The sequence below is a fragment of the Symphalangus syndactylus genome, chromosome 19 (genome assembly GCF_028878055.3).
Source record: "Symphalangus syndactylus isolate Jambi chromosome 19, NHGRI_mSymSyn1-v2.1_pri, whole genome shotgun sequence".
Lineage (NCBI taxonomy): Eukaryota > Metazoa > Chordata > Mammalia > Primates > Hylobatidae > Symphalangus > Symphalangus syndactylus.
The window spans coordinates 19718690-19739382 of record NC_072434.2 but is presented as its reverse complement, the minus strand read 5'-3'; the positions used below and the strand labels follow the sequence as shown (position 1 = coordinate 19739382).

At 48.5% G+C, this 20693-nt stretch overlaps 1 protein-coding gene and 1 long non-coding RNA gene across 2 annotated transcripts; one reads left to right on the top strand and one right to left on the bottom strand.

Annotated features, from left to right (window-relative positions):
- Positions 1 to 7115: 7115 nt before the first annotated feature.
- LOC134731885 (uncharacterized) lies at positions 7116 to 13631 on the bottom strand. The gene is made up of 4 exons (XR_010114578.1): positions 13159 to 13631; positions 12826 to 13011; positions 9402 to 9593; positions 7116 to 8960 (listed from the first exon to the last, which is right to left on the bottom strand). It is a non-coding gene; the product is annotated as an uncharacterized lncRNA (long non-coding RNA).
- Positions 13632 to 13810: 179 nt separating this feature from the next.
- BTG2 (BTG anti-proliferation factor 2) lies at positions 13811 to 17936 on the top strand. Its single transcript, XM_055234165.2, has 2 exons — positions 13811 to 14064; positions 15430 to 17936. The coding sequence occupies exons 1-2, from the start codon at positions 13923 to 13925 to the stop codon at positions 15762 to 15764; spliced, it is 477 nt and encodes a 158-aa protein (XP_055090140.1). The 5' UTR covers positions 13811 to 13922; the 3' UTR covers positions 15765 to 17936.
- Positions 17937 to 20693: the final 2757 nt, after the last annotated feature.

The following is a 20693-nucleotide window of genomic DNA, read 5'->3' as shown; positions in this document are numbered from 1 at the left end:
TTGTGAATCGTGTTTGTGCAGTGTGGCTCTGCCCACATTTGCCTGTCTCCTGGCAGCTTTGTGTCTGTGTCCTCGATGTCGACGCTTCTCCCTCCTTGGGAACTTGCAGTGTCCTGAGGGCAGGAACTGTTTCTCCCCAGTCAGAATGAAGAATCCACACTCTCTACCTCTGAGGGTGGGGACTAAATCTCCTTCCTTTCATCACTCTAGGACAAAGATGACAAAAGGTATCCAGATCACGAGGTGAAGTGATTGATTTGTGACCCATGTGACCCATACATAAATGGCAGTGAGCCATAGGGCCAGCCAGACATGGTAAATTTCTGCAGCATTTCTCCTCCCCACTCACTGGCTTCAACGAGCCCCCACGGAACCCCCTCTCAGGGAGGACTGTGCTAGGTTGCCAAGAAGTAGACTGCACAGTGGGCAGGCAGGTACCCTCCCTTTGGAGACAGTTGTCCTCATTAAATGTCAGGCATTTGAAGGTGACACCTAATACCATGCTCCCAGTGGGTAAACTGTTCGTCAGCTGTGCCCAACTGCTCTTTAGGTGCTGGGCAAGATTGGTTCAATGTTTTATTTGAAGGTCGATGAGTGATCCAATAGTCTTCCTCAAAATAGTCCAGATTCCCCTGGAAGTGGGGATGGAGGGTGGGGAAGACATTCCTTCTCATCAGTGCCTCTGGCTTTGGGATCTCAAGTCAGTTCCTTTTGGGAATCATCCTGCTGACCCTGAGCGCTCTCACTGTTGTGAGCCCTGTCAGCCCTGTCTCCTGTTTCTTCAGATGAACTCCTTACAAGGTCTGTATGTGCATCATGGGCTTTAGTGAAGGTTGGGGTCTCCTGAGGGGGTTAATTTTGCAAAAATGTAAAGAGCTTAAAAAGGGAGTGTTGGGCATTTCTGTTCTTAAACTTCCCTCGGCTTCCTCTCTCACACTGGCTCTAGGCCCTCCCAACACCATTATAAAGTTACTCAAGCGCCTTTTTTTTTGCTCCTCTCTCTCAGGAACAAAAATATAGATTCCTCTTGTTTTCTTCTGTGGAGTAATTCAGCTCTAACCCCCAGCCACACCTCTGAACCTGTCTAAGAATTCAACGAGATAGGTCCAAAGCTTCTGAGTATGTAAGTTCGCAGGCAAAGAGCAACTTTTTTTTTTTTTTGAGACGGAGTTTCGCTCTTGTTGCCCAGGCTGGATTGCAATGGCACGATCTCGGCTCACCGGAATCTCTACCTTCCAGGTTGAAGTGATTCTTCTGCCTCAGCCTCCGGAGTAGCTAGGATTACAGGCAAGCGCCACCACATCCTGCTAATTTTGTATTTTTAGTAGAGACAGGGTTTCTCCGTGTTGGTGCAGGCTGGTCTTGAACTCCCGACCTCAGGTGATCTGCCTGCCTCAGCCTCCCAAAGTGCTGGGATTACAGGTGTGAGCCACTGCGCCCGGCCGAGCTGCTTTTTTTAAGCCTGGCAGGTCAGGCTGGAAGATCGTGGTGGTGGTCTTCCTCGACTTATGCAATGTGTTTACATAAGGATATTGACTTACAATAGATTCTACTGAATTCAAAAAGCAAGGGACAGAGAGTTGTTCTCTTTCTAGGAGCTTACCCATTCCCACTAAGATAATCATTCTGTTACATGTTTGGGAGCTCAATCGTCGCAAAGCCCTCTTAGACATACCTCATAACCTTCCTGTCACCTTATGAGTTTTTGCCATGGGTTCTACCTTGCTTCTACACAACTCTAATGCTGCAGGGAGGCAGCTGAAACCACCTGGGGCCACCTGACTATTTGACCAAGCGAGGCTCAACCCCTGACCTCAGAGAGTTCCTGAGCCAAGAGGAAAGGAAGGAAACCCTGAAATAAGATAGAAAGAAATGTAGAGATGATATTGATTGTTACTATCCCAGCCGTTATCCTGATTACTTCCGTTGTCGTTATGGGCTCTTATGAAAGGTAAACCCAATTGAGGAAGATACTAAATGCTAACTGAGAACAACTTCAGATTCCTTGCCTCCAATATTCCAACATAGGGATTCATATCATAAATTTCTTCTTGAGGAATGTGTGGAGGTAGTGGGCTGGTGGGGGTGGGTTTTAACAGGCTAACTGGAATGCTTTTTTATATTTCACAATGAAAACTATATAATGCAGGTATTTCCCTTTTTACCTTGGCTTCCTGGAAGTTCAAAGATAAATTTAGGTGTCAAAGAAGTATCTGATTCAAACAAGTTTGTAAATATCTATCTTTCTCTTTCTCCCTCCTACTACCAATTCATTTCTGATCTTTAATATAACATAAATACACACATATAATTATCCTCTATGTGGTTTAATATTTTAAGCTATCTCAAATTCTTCTTGGAAGTAAGCAAAGTATAAATTATAAGTAATAATAGTTAACATGGACTGACCACTATTACGTGCCAGACACTATTCTAAGTATTATAAACTCATATGATTCTCCCAACAACTCTAAGAGGTGAGAATTACTATTAATCTCATTTTATAGATAAAGAAATTAAGGCACAGAAAGCTTCAATAACTTGCCTAAGATAGCACAGCTAGGATTTGAACCTAGGCAGTGTGGCTCTAAGGGATGTGCTCTGCCCACCGCACTAGAACAAATACGTCACTTCAAAAACTTAATTAGCCCATCCGGGGACACCAAAGTAAAAAAGCATAATTATATGCCATCGGGGCCAGTCATCATCAAAACAAAACTGATATAAGGCCAGGTGCCTATAATCCCAGCACTTTGGGACGCCGAGGTGGGCAGATCCTTCGAGGTCAGGAGTTCGAGACCAGCCTGGCCAACATGGTGAAACCCCATCTCTACTAAAAATAACAAAAATTAGCCAGGTGTGGTGGCGCACAACTGTAATCCCAGCTACTAGGGAAGCTGAGGCAGGAGAATAGCTTGAACACGGGAGATGGAGGTTGCAGTGAGCCGAGACTGTGCCACTGTACTCCAGCCTAAGCGACAGAGTGAGATCCTGTCTCAAAAAAAAAAAAAAAAAAAAAAAAAGACTAATATATCATAACAAGCAGCTCAGACCACCCATTCTTAACCTAAATAAAGATTCCTCTCCACTCCTCCCCAACCTTATTCTTAATGGAAGGGATGGAGGAAGTAGGATTGAGAATCCTTTCCCACCCTTCCCCAGCCCACTCTCACCCCACCACCCCAACCCCCTTTCTAGAGACTTTCCTGACATGTCCATTGCCCTATATGTGCCTTACTTTTTTCTTCAATAATATAGGAAGAATAATGTTTTCATTCCTTCTGTATCACTTGCATGGAGATAATTAGTCAGCTTTTTGATGGACAAAGAGCTGAACAGAGAGAATTTCAGGCAGAGCAAATAATATGAGTAAAGGTACAATGAGCTGGGCACTCAGCTACTCAGGAGGCTGAGGCAGGATGATCATTCGAGGTGAGGAGTTTGATGCTGTAGGGAGCTGTGATCATGCCTGTGAATAAGCACAGCACTCCAGAGCCTGGGCAACATGGCAAGACCTCACTGTTGAAACTACAAAGGCACAATGGTATGAAAGTGTAAAGTATGTATTTGAGAAACACTGAGAATGGGTTAATTGAGCTTAGAGGTTAGGCCAGATTGTAAAGGCCTTGAAGGCCAAACCAAGAATTCAACTTTCAACTGTAGGGAGCCTTCAAAGTTTTTAGCATGAAAGAGACAAGACAGATCTGTAGTTTAGGAGCTCTGACAGCAGAGTATGGACTGAGGAAAGGGCAGGAAGGGAAGCACTTCAGGCAAAGAGACCACTTAGGGAACTGTTGAAACTATCCAAGAACGATCTAACGGTTGGTGGCTTCAGTGATGCTGAATAGAAGGTATTTCAAGAGGATAACTGACAGGACTGGGCCAGTAATTGGATACGGGATCCGCTCAGGAAGTAGGGCTCCAGGGTATCTGTCACCTAATCAGGAAAATCCTCTCTTGCTGGCAGGTGATCACGTATTCCACTAGGACCCAAGGAGTCGTCAATGTGAACCATAGATGACAGATTAAGAGGCAGGGTGGGTCTCCTAGCCCAATACTCTTTTGTTACAGATAAGCAAACTAAGGCTCAGGGAACTCCAACCGTCTCTCCCTTTCTCCTGGCTCCTTCCCCCAAACCACACGGATCCCTGGACCTGAGCCCATGGTGCAGTAGAGAAGCACCTCAGGCCCAGAGCCAGGAGGCCGCAGGTGAGAAGCTGCAGTACCTCTTCTTTAGACTCTTTCTCGTGTCCTCCTTTCTGAATCTGTCTTCCTCTTCCCTTCAGCCCCCGTCCCCCAGGTGGTCTCTGGCTGTCACAGCTGTGATGCCAGCTTCCTGCTTGCCCCAGACACTCAGCCCCAGGAGGCCCAGCCCCATTACGGCTCTGCCAAAACAACATCTGGGGAAGCTCCAATAGGTTCAGGGCCTCTTCTCTTGTTTTTCGTCTGGAGATAAAGGGGGTTTATCCTGGGCCCCTGGGAGTGAGGATGAGGAGGGTTTACAACATGTCTGTCTTCTAAATTTGGGAAAGAGGCAATAAATTCAGCTTCAGATCTGCTTCTGTCCCAAGTCCATGTGTTCCCCTGTGAGTTTCCGGCACTCTCAGTCACACCTTCTCATACCATAGGAGAAGGCCTAGAGGGAGAAGGTGTGGGAGGTCACATTCTTGGGGGGCCTCCAGGATAACAGACTTTTAGCAGATCATTCCCATCCTTTTGCTCCTGATATACCGAGGGAGTCGCAGAAACAAAAACACATCACTAGGGACCTTTCCAGCCATATTGGTCTGGCCATCTGTCCACGTCGCTCCCCCTTCCCCACCTCCCACCTCATCCCCTCTTCACTCTCTCCCCTGTACCCCTCCATCCTTCTTGCCTTCACCCTTCCCTGACCACACAGCCACGGTGGCAAAGGAGGGTGAGAAGCCCAGATCATTCCTCTTCCCACAGACACTAGTGGATTAGTAGAGCACAGCAGCTGGGAAGCAGCCCTCAGGGGAATACATGCCTCTAGGGGAGCAGATTCCGTCCTCAGATGGGGCCTGGCATAGAGTCAGCTTTAGTTACAAGCTTGATGAATTCCTAACACTTTCCAGCCCCTCCCTCCCAGCAGCAGGAGAGTGGGCCTGTGTGGGCCAATGCGATGTAGAGTAGCGTGGAAAGGATGAAGAGGTGAGTTAGGGGAGCACACAGCCTGCATCCAGGACCCTGGAGGCCCTGTCCCTCCAAGACACGAAGACCACTCTGCAGTTGTCAAGGCAGTGGCTGGCCCCTGAGAAGAGAAATGGCAGTTCCCTGGAGATTGTCTTTCTCTGCCCTGTCCAGCTCTCTGGGTCTCATGTCTCAGTTGCCAGGCCTTTCTCCTGGAACCCTGTGTTTGGTTGCCACCTCCAAGGCCCAGCCAAGACTAAAATCCTCACCCCCTCTGTGGATGCTGGTCACTGTCTGAAGGGCACATGTTCTCATCCCCATTCCACCATGGGTGTGCTCTGTGCTAGTTTAACTCTCACCACCCTCCTTTCCAAACCCTTTCATTGAGCCCCCTTTGGGCCCAGAAAAGTCCCCTATATCCTCACCCCCTCCAAGCATTTTCTCCATCTCCTGGCATTCCCTCAAACGGGCTGTGTCAAGAGAAGCCTGTTTTTCTGCCTCACCCAATACCCCTCAGGATAAGGCAGCAGGTACCAATGCATCTTTGCTCTGTGTTAGCCTTTCCCTGCCATCATTCCTCATGCCTTTCTCCGAAGTTCATTTATCCCACTGTCTCATCATCATGGGCCTTCCTGGCCGCTCTTTCTCATTGACTAAAGATCTTGCCTTGCGAGGGTTAGGGCCTTTCTCTGTACTCTAAATTCCTGCTACCACCTGAGGAAACATCAACCTCTATGTGAGTAGCTGAACTCATTCTGCTCCTGGGCTTCTCTGTGTCTCCAAGTGACCATCTCATGCACTCAGCCTCCAGCCCTCACCCCCAGATAGACACTTGGAATGCTGATACCAACTTCCAAACCCACGACGGTCCACCGCTGGCTTCGAGGGGAACCCAGTAAATATTCCTTGAGTAAGTAAATACAAGAATAAAGCCAGGGTCACATGATGGGAGTCTGGCCTAATGGAAAGGGCCCTAGACTGGGTAGGAGATCTAGGTTCTAGTCCTAGCCCCACCACTAAGTAGCTGTGTGACTTTGGACATCTTTTTTTCATCTCATGGCTTTCTTTTCTCCATCTGAAGAATTAAAATTTTTGTGTAGATTATTTCTGAAAACCCTGCTTCTGACAGTTGGCAATTATGAGACATGGTTTGCTGAGCATCTATGATACTTAGGTAGTATGCCAGGTGCTTCCTATAAATTACCTCTCATATACCTAATAACTAAAGGCCAAGCAAGGTGGCTCACGCTTGTAATCTCAGCACTTTGGGAGGCTGAGGTGGGCAGATCATGAGGTCAGGAGTTCAAGACCAGCCTGGCCAAGATGGCGAAACCCCGTTTATACTTAAAATACAAAAATTAGCCAGGCGTGGTGGCAGGCGCCTGTAATCCCAGTTACTCGGGAGCCTGAGGCAGGAGAATCACTTGAACCTGGGGGAGCAGAGGCTGCAGTGAGCTGAGATCTCGCCATTGCACTCCAGCCTGGGTGACAGAGTGAGACTTTGTCTCAAAATATATATATATATATATATATATATATACACACACACATATATATATGATATGTATGTATATACTTAATAACTGATTCAGTAGTTTGAGGTGGGTGGGGTCCAGAGTCTCAGGAAGAGGCTGCATGATCTGAATTTTTGTCAAACTTCCTGGGTGATTTGAATGGGTATCCTAAGGTCCCTTGTTATGCAGCCATTTGAATGTCAGATGAGAGATTTTTAATTAGTACTACAGGCAATGGGAAGCTATTGAAGGTTTTTAAAGCAGAAAAAGAAGGGTAATACTAAGGAAAGAGAGAAAGAACTAAGAAACAACGAAGAAGGGAGAGAAGTATTTTTGATCTGTTACATGTTGAGACTGAAACACCAGAAAAATGCTTCAAAGATGTCCAGTTCTCAGCTGGAAAAAAATGAACTGGAAGCTCTGTAATAAAGGTGAAGTTAGAGATGACGATTTTGAGATTTATTCTTTATCAAGAGATGCAAATTCAAATACCTCCAGAATCAAGGCAGGTAATGCAAATGAGGATTAAGTATAATTAAAAAAAAACAGCATTCATCTTTAATAAACGGCAAGTACCACTTTGTCTCAGCAGGGATGCAGTAGGCAATGGTGAAGACTGTGGTGAGCTAGAGGACATACCCCGTCTTAGGGGCCAGTCATTGCCAAACAGAAGTGTGGGATCAGTGTTAACAGATCTTCTGGTTTTTACACAGAAACTCTAGATATTTTCATTTTGACACTTCCTAATTATTAAATGTTCACAATGAATTTTTTAAGTGCTTAAACACTATATAGACAAAACCATTTGTATCTATGGTCAGCTTTGCCTTGGGAGGGTTCTAATTTGTGACTTCTGAGCTGCACAGATGGGATTCAAGAGAGAGAGTTGAGTAAATTGAGAAGAAATCCAGGGGCTGCACTGTGAAGAACCATGGCCCTCCCAAGCACCCAAGCTTGCCTGGCGGTGAGCCCAGGGCTTAGAGAGACCCTGGTTCTTTTGGCCACTGGGTGTCTGGTGAGCTCCCGTGTTGGTGGCAGCAAGTGAAGCCTGCACCTGCCACGGCTATTTCTGCTTATCAGCTGGAAATCATGTGGATAGCCTCTGAGGTCCTAATGCCTCCAGGGTTAGATGCCACCTTGGGGAGGGGCGTGCAGCCTTCACTCCACCACTCTGTATAGTCATTTTCATCCCAAACTGTGAAGATGCTCTCTACCCAGGAGTGTCTGAGTCCTGGCTGGAGCAGGCATCTTGTTTAACACATCTTAGACACTCACTTTGTATCAGGAAATTCTTCTGTTGTCTAATTTAAGGGCTTTTTGTACAATTTAATCTTTTTTTGCCTCTTCTATCTTCAGAGCAGGTGGTGGAATGGGTTACTCTTTAGCTTCCAGACTCTTCCTCAGCCTTCAATAGGGTCTCAAAAAGCCCCAGGCTAGGCGCGGTTGCTCACGCCTGTAATCCCAGCACTTTGGGAGGCTGAAGAGGACAGATCACGAGGTCAGGAGTTCGAGACCAGCCTGACCAACATGATGAAACCCCATCTCTACTAAAAATACACAGACAAAAATATATAGCCAGGCGTGGTGGCGTGCACCTGTAATCCCAGCTACTCAGGAGGCTGAGGCAGGAGAATCGTTTGATCCTGGGAGGTGGAGGTTGCAGTGAGCAGAGACCATGCCACTGCACTCCAGCCTGGGAGACAGAGCGAGACTCTGTCTCAAAAAAACAAAAATCAACAAACAAACAAAGTTCCATCTCAAAAAGTGTCCTCAGGGATGTAAAACTTGTTACCTGTAGATTAGAAAGCTGTTTGCTTACTGAAATGTTAGCAAGCCTTCCTTCGGTCTAGATGGGTAGTTTTCTGCTTACCCTCAACCCTAACCATCTTTGCATTATCTATTTCTGTCCCTACTCTCAGTTCATTCTGGGGTGGAGGAAGGGGTTCAAACCAGAAATATTAAAAATAGCTAGCATCCCCACCTTCCTGTAGTTCTCATTAGCAGGTTTTAGAGACAATGTCATTTTCCCCTCTTCTTAAATTCTCTTCTGATTCTAAACAATGACTCCCAGACTGGCTGGCCTAGAACTGACCTTGAAAGGTTCAACTTTGTGAGAAAATGATAGGGAACCCACAAAGATGTCCTGATCTTTACCCAACAATGCTTGCAAAGAGTTGTGATATATTTAGCAGTATTTCCACCCTGATTAGGAGGTGAGGAAGAGGCAGCTGGTCTTCCCCGGGTGATGTTTCTTATTAGCTCTGGGCAGCACAGCCAAGTTGTCACCAATGAGGTCTGTAAAGAGGAAGATCAAATTAGTATCTGCACCAGCTACACTCAGACACACTCCACCAAAATGTACACTCTACCATAACGCCCACATTTCACAAGACGACTTTCTTCAACAGATACCATTATATGTGCTTACTAACATAGCGAACACATATCCATATCCCCTCCTACCCACAAACATCAGAGCCCACGTGCAATCTAAGTATGTATGCTCACTCAAATATACATACTAATACCTCCCTAACCACACTGACACACAGACCAACAAAAACTACACTCTGCATGGTGGAGAAATGACCTGATGCGACCCTCCTGGAGTATCTCAGCCCAGCCTCTGCCTGCCTCACTCAACCTCAGGTTTCTACTTGTACTCGGAAAATCGAGGCAACCAAGCCAAGTCCCCATAGGCCCAACAGGGTGCTGGGGAAGATAGAAATCACTTACAACGATCCAGTTGCTTCTGAGCTGGAAATGGAGAGCAGGGCTGCGTGCTAACCTCACAGACAGGGCCAGCACAGAGGCCTGAGGAGTGGGACCCACTTCTGAGTGGGAATATGGTCTGAAGAGAGCAGGCGGGTCACTCCTGAGTTGGCCACACAGGTGGGCTGTGCAAGTGGGCGAGATGAGCAACCAGGACTAGAGGAACCAATAGGTCTGAGGTCACATGGGACAGAAATTCTGGTCCAGATGAGGCATAAATGAACTCCACCCTCACTTCCATCACCCCTTTCCCCCTCTTCAGTGGGTGAAGTCACTGGTCAGCACATATCAACATTTAAAGTTCAAAATTCAACCCAAGACCCTTGGGTGGGAGTGGAGGGAGGGAGAGAAGAACTAGGAGGAAGAGGAGGAGGAAGGGCAGGAAGGGAGAAAGAGAAGCAGGAAGGACAGGTGGGGAGGGAGAGGCAACCCACTCTCCTTATCTTGCTGCTCAAACAGCACCTTGATTATACCAAGGAATGGGAAGTAACAGGCAACATGCAAACAAAAAAAGCAGGGGTGACATCTTGACTTTTAGAGCTTCTAAGGATTCTGGTCCTAGCAATATAAGAGGAGTTTCAGGAAATTTCAAAAACAATTGGGACTACTATAATGTATTCAAAAATTGATTGAGAACCTAAATCCAGAGTTGAGTACAATTACACTGTGTGTGTATATATTTTTTAAATTATTTTTTATTTTTTGTTTTTTTGAGATGGAGTCTCACTCTATTGCCCAGGATGGAGTGCAGTGTTGTGATCTCAGCTCACTGCAATCTCTGCCTCCCAGGTTCAAGCGATTCTCCTGCCTGAGCCTCTGGAGTAGCTGGGATTACCGGTGCCCGCCACCACACCCAGCTAATTTTTTTTTTTTTTTTTTTTTGTATTTTTAGTAGAGACTGGGTTTCGCCATGTTGGCCGGCTGGTCTCAAACTCCTGTCCTCAAGTGATCAGTCTGCCTCAGCCTCTGAAAGTCCTGGGATTACAGGCTTGAGCCACCACACCCGGCTACACTGTATATTGACTTGGGAACTTTGAATGTGAGATACATTAAGCTTCCTCTCCCTAGGCTTGTGCATAGAAAGAAAAGAGGAGAGGCTGGGCACAATGGCTCACGCCTGTAATCCCAGCACTTTGGGAAGCCAAGGTGGGTGGATCACGAGGTCAAGAGATCGAGACCATCCTGGCCAACATGATGAAACCCCACCTCTACTAAAAATACAAAAATAGCTGGGCGTAGTGGTGCATGCCTGTAGTCCCAGCTACTCGGGAGGCTGAGGCAGGAGAATCGCTTGAGCCCGGGATGCGGAGGTTGCAGTGAGCCGAGATCGCGCCACTGCACTCCAGCCTGATGACAGAGCGAGACTCTGTCTAAATAAAAAAAGAAAGAAAAAGAAAAGAAGAGAAAGCCATGGGACTACCTTCTGGTATTTATGGATCACCTCTGCCCTACACCAAGTTCACAAACTAATCACCAATGAGGAGGCCAGGGCACACTCCGGGTAATGGTGGAGACAAGGGGTTACAGCCTCCCGGCTCCTGTCCCATTCACTGCATCATCGTCTGCAATGACAGCTCTGTCGGACCACGGCCCATGCAACGGCAGCAGAGGGGCACAACAGTCTAATGAAAAGGCCCCATACTTGAAGTCAGAAAATTTGGTCCCAGTCCTGGCTCTCTTGAGAATTCACTGTGTGGCCTGGTGAGGGACAGAAAAATCTACATAAGGACAGAATTCTATTTTCTGAAGCAAAAAACAGTCAAGGGGCTACCATAAGATTTTTTTCAGCAGTTCAGTTGCAAGAGATGTTAGGCATCTCCTACAACTCACACCTGTCAAAGACATACCCAGGAAGATGTTCAGCGTTTTCACATTTAGGTGCTGAACAATCCTATATAGCTGTCTATATCTTGACCTATTTCCCTGACTTCCTTGGTGGTTGACCTTGGTCAGTTTCGGCCTTGCTGACACCTGGTCTCCATGGTTTGGTATATCTCTAAGTTATCTTGTTTCCAGGGTCAGCCCTGTTTCCTGTAACAAATAATTCTTTCCCCTCAGTGAGCAGAAGTAATGGCCTCATCTGGCCTGATCCAGCATTTGGGGAGAAGCCGGTGAAAGAGGCCATCTAAGAGATATGTTTAATGCCAAAACATTAGAATTTTGGGTCATTTTGATTTGTTATATGAAGCAGTAGAGCAGAATATTTGAATTTTGAATTGTTCCAGAAATGTGGGACACGTGAGCATAGTAACTTGTTTTCAAGTAACTTGCAAACTCTGGTTGAATCTCTAAGAAGATCACTAACAATACCAAATGGTAGATTATGAATGCCCAAAGAATGGTATGGATGACTAACTCAGCCTCGAGAGAATGGTCAGCATAGGTTTTCAAGGTGGAAGGCCAAGATTACACTGTACCTTCAGTAGTGTGAGCGATTGAGGCGGGGGTGGGGCATGGTAGGGATAATGATGTATGCAGGAGATAAGGACATGAGCCACGGAGCAGCAGGGTCATGCATGTTCAGGCATGCATGGAATGGGGACCACGTTACAGGGCAGAGATGGGGATCTTGGGCAAGCTGTTGAGGGATCCAGGCTGTAGATTTGCTGTGATACTTAGAGGGCAGTGAGAAGAGTGACCCTGGAGCACAAAGTAGCAGCAACCTAAAAAGGCAGATGGGGCTAAATTATGAAGGGTCTTAAACATTAGGCAAAGGAGTCTGGACTTGATTTAGTAGACGAATGGGGGAGGGGATGTTTCAGAATGACCTGAGCAAGAGAAGAGCTAGGGAATGAAGTATTTTAGGAAGGGAACTCCACTAACAGGGGAAGGGTGGCCTGGGGATGGGACTGGATGGAATCCACTGCAATCATCTAGATAGAAAGAAGCAACCGACTTGGGGACTGGATCTGGGGAGCCAAGTACAAGGAGAGGCTGACCTTTCTGGACGGAGTGACTGGGAAATGATGGTATCGCTGACAGAAACGGAGATCAAGAGCTTTGGAGAGACAGTGGGCTTCGGCTGACATTGAGGTGGTGGCTGGACATCAGAGGGAGAGGACAGAGCCGGTGGGAACAGGAGCAGGACGGAAAGACAGGAGGACAGACTGTGCAGATGAGAAAAGCCACTGTAAAACAGTAAACATCAAGACAGACTACATGCACAGCACCTCTCCAAGGAAAGGCAGCCTAGAGAAAAGGGAGGAGGACTGAGGAGACACTGTGGGGACATGGCAGGAAAGGATCCAGGGGCAGCACAGCCAGGCAGGGGGGTGGATAAGCCTGGGGTACAAGTAAAAAAGACAGGGACACTGCTTCCAGAAGGTGGTCAGAGGGCTCAGAGTCCAAGGAAAATAGGAATTTACAGAGGCCACTGGGTTTTAGTCACCTTACAAACACGGCATCTGTACGCCAGACCCTGGGCCAGGCTTCGGGGTGTTGGGTAGAAGTTATCCTCATTCAGCAGACATCTACCGAGTGCCCGTGATGGTGGCGGTCCCTCAGTGTGGAAGAGGGAGACTGAGGCCGGATTCTTTCTCGAGAAGGTCCAATCCACAATGAGGAAGGAAGACGGCTGGGGGAAGGAGGGAGCGGACGGAAAAATATGTACAGTTGAGAGTAGACCACTAATTCAAAAAAATTAGCACTTAAGGAAAGTGAGAACTAGAAAAATAAGTTGAGAAGACAAAAGTCTTGCAACACACCCCCTACCCCTACCCACCAGAAAACTTAGACTTGAATGTTTCTCAGCAAGAGAAAAGGCATTGCTGTAGAGTGGAACTTGTTGTGGGAGGTGGGATTACTACGGAAATAAATAGAAGACAGCCTCCCTTTCCAAAGAGCCAAAAGGAACCCATTTCGTCTAGTTAAGAGACGATGCAAAGCGGTAAAATGGTGACAACACGTCCTGGTGAGTGGTTCTGACCGTGTATGGTTTGAAAATGCTGCGGGAATCAGAAAGGGGAACCGTCTGGGAGGGGTGGTGTCACCGAAGGCTTCTCGGAGGAGGTGGCCTCTAACCCGAGCCTTAAAAATGGGCGGAGAGGCGAGGCCGGGGCCTGCCCGGCGCGGAGTACTCGGGAGCCGCCTCCCTCCTTTCAGAGCTCTCAGCGCCGTCCCCGGGCCTCGCTTTCTCCTCTCGCCTAGCTCAGCTCAGCCGGGAGCAGGTTCCTAGCACTGACGTCAGCGAGCGATGACCTCAGCGCCGCCAAGCCTGCGAGGGCGGGGGCTGCGGTGGCGGGGGCGGGGAAGAGCGCCGGAGCGCGGGGCGGGGCGGGAAGGGGCGGGGCGGCTCCGGGCCCCGCCCCCATCCGCTGGCCGCGGCCAATGAGCGCCGCCGCCGGCTGCCCCCACCTCCCTGGACCTCCTGAAAAACGCTGCCCGGGGAAAGCCCGGGCAGAGCCCGAGCAGCGGCCAGGGTAACGCTGTCTTGTGGACCTGCACTTCCCACCCGAGACCTCTCACTGAGCCCGAGCCGCGCGCGACATGAGCCACGGGAAGGGAACCGATATGCTCCCGGAGATCGCCGCCGCCGTGGGCTTCCTCTCCAGCCTCCTGAGGACCCGGGGCTGCGTGAGCGAGCAAAGGCTTAAGGTCTTCAGCGGGGCGCTCCAGGAGGCACTCACAGGTGAGCGCATGCCGAGGGTCCTGGCGCCACCAGGGGTCGGCCCCCTCCCTGCCAGGGCCGTCTTTCCTCTACTCCTGCGGCAGGGTGACCCACGAGAGCAGCTTTGGGACTCGGTGGCCCTCCTCCGACCCCCGGGGCGGCCCGCAGTCCCCAGTTTCCTGGGTCCTCCTCCCCAGCCCTGTGCTTGGGTCTCGGCCGTGGCGGTTCTGATGGGGCGCGCCCCTCTACGCCCTCGGAAGCGCAGACCCTGGTCCTGGAGTGCCAGCCCGAGTCCCCAGCTTATGCCCCTGTCTCATTACGGGCTCGTCTCCCTCGCTGGACCCTCGAGATCTTAAGACCCTCGATGGATGTTGTTGCGGGCCGCCCGGTCGGCCGAGGGGTCCGGATGAGGGAAGAAGGTGCAGTCGAGCCTTTTCAACAACTTGGAGTCCCAGTGCGGTTCTTCCTGCCGGTCGGGGTGCGCTGTGCCTGGGGCAGTCCACTTGTTGCTGACTCGCTTCAAGTTGGAATTTGGGTCCCCTTTGTGTTCTCTTTGGTCCCCCTTAGCCATCTGCCACCTATTATGGTAGGGAGGAAAGCCTTGTAGCTGGTGACCCTGCCGTGCGGGCCTTCGAGTTGGGAGGTGAAGAGATAAGCAGCCCGCTCGCTAGCTGGGGAGAGACCTCTCTCCCAGCTGTTTCTAGCTGGTTGCTGTCAGTTTTAGGAAGCGATAGCCATCTCGGAAGGCACCCGCACAGACCCTGCCTTCTGAGGAAAACAGATGTTTCATCAAAACAACCCAGTTTTCACTCCCTTAGGCACTGCTAAGGATGGTTCTCTGACTCTTCTGAAGGAAGCAGAGGGAACACATGGTGGGAGGTCCAGCGACTTGCTGTGGACCCAACAATGTTGGCAGCCTTCCTGGCCCTGAAACTTCAGCTCACAGGTCTCCAGAGGCCCTGCCTGGACATGCCAGCCCCAGTCACACCCTTCCCTTGCTTTGGGGGTGTGCCAAAAGCAATACACTAGCCACTAGAGAGTACCCTAGATCTCTAGAATCCCCTCCCAGCACACACACACTCACACACTCTCACACACACTCACACTCACACACACACTCACACTCTCACACACGCACTCACACATACACACACACACACTGTCACATACACTTGTCCTGGAAGCAAGAAAGTGGATCTCTCCAGCTTCCATAAAATTTTCTCTGCTAAGTGGCAAGAGGGTCCTGGAACTTAGAGGAATCCACCTCCCTTACTTAAAGGGCCCCTTCCTCTCCTCCTGTCCCTTGACCCTCCACCCCGCCCTACGGTAGTATCCATGGCCTAGCTGCTCTAACCAGGGCATCTCCCCCTGGTCCTGTCTCCACAGAGCACTACAAACACCACTGGTTTCCCGAAAAGCCGTCCAAGGGCTCCGGCTACCGCTGCATTCGCATCAACCACAAGATGGACCCCATCATCAGCAGGGTGGCCAGCCAGATCGGACTCAGCCAGCCCCAGCTGCACCAGCTGCTGCCCAGCGAGCTGACCCTGTGGGTGGACCCCTATGAGGTGTCCTACCGCATTGGGGAGGACGGCTCCATCTGCGTCTTGTACGAGGAGGCCCCAGTGGCCGCCTCCTGTGGGCTCCTCACCTGCAAGAACCAAGTGCTGCTGGGCCGGAGCAGCCCCTCCAAGAACTACGTGATGGCGGTCTCCAGCTAGGCCCCTCCGCCCCCGCCCTGGGCGCCGCAGTGCTCATGCTGCCGTGACAACAGGCCACCACATACCTCAACCTGGGGAACTGTATTTTTAAATGAAGAGCTATTTATATATATATATATATATATATATATATTTTTTTTTTTTTTAAGAAAAGAGGAGGAAAAAAAACCAAAAGATTTTTTTTAAGAAAAAAATCCTTCAAGGGAGCTGCTTGGAAGTGGCCTCCCCAGGTGCCTTTGGAGAGAATTGTTGTGTGCTTGAGTCTGTGAGCCAGTGTCTGCCTATAGGAGGGGGAGCTGTTAGGGGGTAGACCTAGCCAAGGTGAAGTGGGAGACATTTGGCTAGCGCCCTAGGAAGATGTGAGAGGGAGCAAGCAAGGTTAGCAACTGTGAACAGAGAGGTCGGGATTTGCCCTGGGGGAGGAAGAGAGGCCAAGTTCAGAGCTCTCTGTCTCCCCCAGCCAGACACCTGCATCCCCGGCTCCTCTATTACTCAGGGGCATTCATGCCTGGACTTAAATAATACTATGTTATCTTTTCTTCTATTTTTCTAATGAGGTCCTGGGCGGAGAGTGAAAAGGCCTCTCCTGATTGCTACTGTCCTAAGCAGCTTTTCTTGAAATCATGACTTGTTTCTGATTCTACCCTCAGGGGCCCGTAGATGTTGCTTTCCAGCCAGGAATCTAAAGCTTTGAGTTTTCTGAGGGGGCAGGAGGGAACTGGAGGTTATTGGGGTTAGGATGGAAGGGAACTCTGCACAAAACCTTTGCTTTGCTAGTGCTGCTTTGTGTGTATGTGTGGCAAATAATTTGGGGGTGATTTGCAATGGAATTTTGGGACCCAAAGAGTATCCACTGGGGATGTTTTTTGGCCAAAACTCTTCTTTTTGGAACCACATGAAAGTCTTGATGCTGCTGCCATGATCCCTTTGAGAGGTGGCTCAAAAGCTACAGGGAACTCCAGGTCATTTATTACTGCCTTCTTTTCAAAAGCACAACTCTTCTCTAACACTCTCCTTCCCTTCTGGTTGGGTCATGGAGCTAACCTATTTTCTAGGACAAGAGTTCTCAGTCACTGTGCAATATGCCCCCTGGGTCCCAGGAGGGTCTGGAGGAAAACTGGCTCTCAGAACCTCCTGATGCCCTGGTGGGCTTAGGGAACCATCTCTCCTACTCTCCTTGGGATGATGGCTGGCTAATCAGCTTTGCATATATTCCTTGGCTGAATGGGAGAGTGCCCCATGTTCTGCAAGACTACTTGGTATTCTTGTAGGGCCGACACTAAATAAAAGCCAAACCTTGGGCACTGTTTTTTCTCCCTGGTGCTCAGAGCACCTGTGGAAAAGTTGCTGTCTGTCTCAGTACAATCCAAATTTGTCGTAGACTTGTGCAATATTTACTGTTGTGGGTTGGAGAAAAGTGGAAAGCTACACTGGGAAGAAACTCCCTTCCTTCAATTTCTCAGTGACATTGATGAGGGGTCCTCAAAAGACCTCGAGTTTCCCAAACCAAATCACCTTAAGAAGGACAGGGCTAGGGCATTTGGCCAGGATGGCCACTCTCTTGCTGTTGCCCCTTAGTGAGGAATCTTTCCCCCACTTCCTCTACCCCCAGGTTCTCCTCCCCACAGCCAGTCCCCTCTCCTGGATTTCTTAACTGCTCAATTTTGACTCAAAGGTGCTATTTACCAAACACTCTCCCTACCCATTCCTGCCAGCTCTGCCTCCTTTTCAACTCTCCACATTTTGTATTGCCTTCCCAGACCTGCTTCCAGTCTTTATTGCTTTAAAGTTCACTTTGGGCCCACAGACCCAAGAGCTAATTTTCTGGCTTGTGGGTTGAAACAAAGCTGTGAATCACTGCAGGCTGTGTTCTTGCATCTTGTCTGCAAACAGGTCCCTGCCTTTTTAGAAGCAGCCTCATGGTCTCATGCTTAATCTTGTCTCTCTTCTCTATGATGTTCACTTTAAAAACAAAACTCCCGAGCTGGACTGTTGAGCAGGGCTGTCTCTCCTATTAAGTAAAAATAAATAATAGTAGTATGTTTGTAAGCTATTCTGACAGAAAAGACAAAGGTTACTAATTGTATGATAGTGTTTTTATATGGAAGAATGTACAGCTTATGGACAAATGTACACCTTTTTGTTACTTTAATAAAAATGTAGCAGGATAAACTTGTGTGGTGTAGAGAAGAGAAAATTCTCACGTTGTACATTTGTGTTTCCCTTTCAGATCCAAATCCTTTCTTTGTGTTTAATAGTATTTCTCCTCACTTGCACTCAGACAATCTACAGCATGTGGGTGGTATAAAAGAAAAATCTAGTTGTATGGCTGGGCCATTTCCAAGCAACCCCTCTTCCCTGGAAAGTAGCTCCTTACTTCCCTTCGTTTTGTTTGTTTGTTTTGAGACAGTTCTGTCACTCAGGCTGGAGTGCAGTGGTGCAATCTCAGCCATTGCAACCTCTGCCTCCTGGGCTCAAATAATTCTCCCACTTCTGCCTCTTGAGTAGCTGAGACTGCAGGCATGTGCCACCATGCCCAGCTGATTTTTGTATTTTTTGTAGGGATGGGGTTTTGCCATGTTGCCCAGGCTGGTCTCAAACTCCTGAGCTCAAGTGATCCCCCTGCCTCTGCCTCCCAAAGTGCTGGAATTACAGGCGTGAGCCACGGTGCCCAGCCTACTTTCACCTTTAATGAGGATTCTACTTTTCCTGTGAAGATGCTAGAAGTAACAGGGTTCTAGTCTGAACATTCCCTAGTCTAGCCAGATCTCCATCTTATGCATCTTGTTTTTGATAGTCCTTCATTTCATTCATTCATTCATTCATTCATTCATTCATTCATTTAGCAAGCATGTATTGTCAGTAAGTGCTAGGCACTGAACTTATTAAAAATGATTGAGACACAGCCTGTCTCACAGACCAGGGTTTGGTAAGCAGTGGGCCTGCCTTCCCAGGCTAAGGCAGGATTGTTGGCAATTCCCAGTAAAGGTGCTTTTGTCATCTCTGGGGCTGCCATTTGCTACCCACCATACTTGTCTTGTTAGACAAGAGCAGCTAGGACTCAGGTTCTATGCACTGGAGCTGAATGCCAATGCTACGGGTTAGCTAGAGAGCAGCTACTTCTGACAGCAAACACTGGAGTGAGAGCCAAAAGTTTGTTACCAATTTATAACTCCCTTTGGTTACATGCAAGGAAATAACAGTTTTTATCCTCCCTGACTTTCGAGTTCTTTCCATGAGATTTTTGACACAAGCCCAGAGTTTCCTACTGAGGGCAAGTACATTCCCAACCTGGTCTAGTTTTTTCTTGGCTGTAGGTGAGCTGTATTTATGTGTTTATTTATTTATTTATTTTCCTTTCTTTTTTGAGACGGAGTCTCACTCGTTCTTGTCGTCCAGGCTGGAGTGCAGTGGTACGATCTCGGCTCACTGCAACCTCCACCTTCCAGGTTCAGGTGATTCTCCTGCCTCAGCCTCTGGAGTAGCTGGGATTACAGGTGCCTGCCATCATGCCGGGCTAATTGTTGTACTTTTGGTAGAGACAGGGTTTCACCATGTTAGCCAGGATGGTCTCGAACTCCTGACCTGAGGTGATCCGCCCGCCTTGGCTTCCCAAAGTGCTGGGATTACAGGTGTGAGCCACCGCACCTGGCGGTGACCTGTATTTAAACTAAACTTTACACATGTTGCTTCATATACAGTGACAACTCCCCCAACTTCATTTCATACCTCCATGACCTTTATCAACAAACATACAGTTTTCCCTAGGTGTGCTATATTGGAGGTAGCCCACGGAGGCTGTGTGTGCTATGCCTGTGTTGAGTGAGGAAGGTAGGGGAGCATGGGATGGGGTTAGGGAAGGCCAGGTCATCTGTATCATAAATAGAATTTGGTTAAGACTCATTGTATCAAGGGGTTGTTACTGAAAGGAGTAGTCCCATTTTTATTTGTAGCTTCTGAAATAAATGTCCTAGACACTTGTTTAAAAAGACCTACTTTTTGGATGTAAGGACAGGGTTAGTTAGTGTTGAGGAATTTTTGCCCACCCTTTTTTGAGCGTTTGGTACAAAGTCAGCATCTAAGGACCTACTCTTTTGGATGTAAGGGCAGGGTTAGTTAGGGTTGAGGAATTTCTGCCCACCCTCTTTTGAGTGTTTGGTACAAAGTCGGCATCTATCTTCCTGATTTCTAAAAGGCCTTGCTCGTGAAGGATATTTCCTTGTTTAGTGGAAAGCCTGAAATTCAGGGAAGGTTGTCTGGAGACTGTGGGGACCTTTCACCCACTTCTGTGTCTTCAAGTCAGGGAAGCCACAGCATGACAGATTCACCTTGGGGCCACTCTTGGCTCTTGGTAAACTAGTAGTCCCTCAATTTACATGAGAGGGTTCTGTGATCAAGCAATGTGTTTTCTTTTTAGATCTGAACCAATTTCAGTAGAACTGGAGCATACCCCTTGGCTACCTGAGGGTACAGGGGCTCTGGCCTGAAATTGCTTGAAGAGTTGCAGTTGGTGGCTTTCATGTGTTCAGGGACTAGGCATTGGTTGGTCTGTTCTGCTTCCATCTTCTCCACTTGGTAAGCAGTGCCAGCTTCGGAGACCTGTGGTCAGTTAGCTGTTTTTGAATGATAATGCACCTCCCCAGAGAGTGTAGACAAGGCTCTGCATGCTGCAGATTAAGAGCCCATCCTGGATCCTGATAAGAAGTTCTGGGTCAGGGAGTCCTTGGTGCTGCAACAAACAAGTCCCAGGAGGAAGAAACCCACTTCTGTAGGCCTGACTCCTGTAAGGAGCCTTTGGTAAGGAAGGTGAGGACTCAGGTGTCCTGGCTTCCAGGCCAACACAGCCTCCCTGGCCCAACAAAGATTGGTGCAACAGAAAGAGTTCTGGACTGGGAGGAAGAATGTATGGGTTGTGGCCCTGGTACTTCT

Coding starts and splice junctions, on each gene's coding strand:
- BTG2 (XM_055234165.2), top strand. CDS start 13,923: ATGAGCCACGGGAAGGGAACCGATATGCTCCCGGAGATCGCCGCCGCC. Junction 14,065..15,429: donor GCTCCAGGAGGCACTCACAG/GTGAGCGCATGC, acceptor CTGTCTCCACAG/AGCACTACAAACACCACTGG.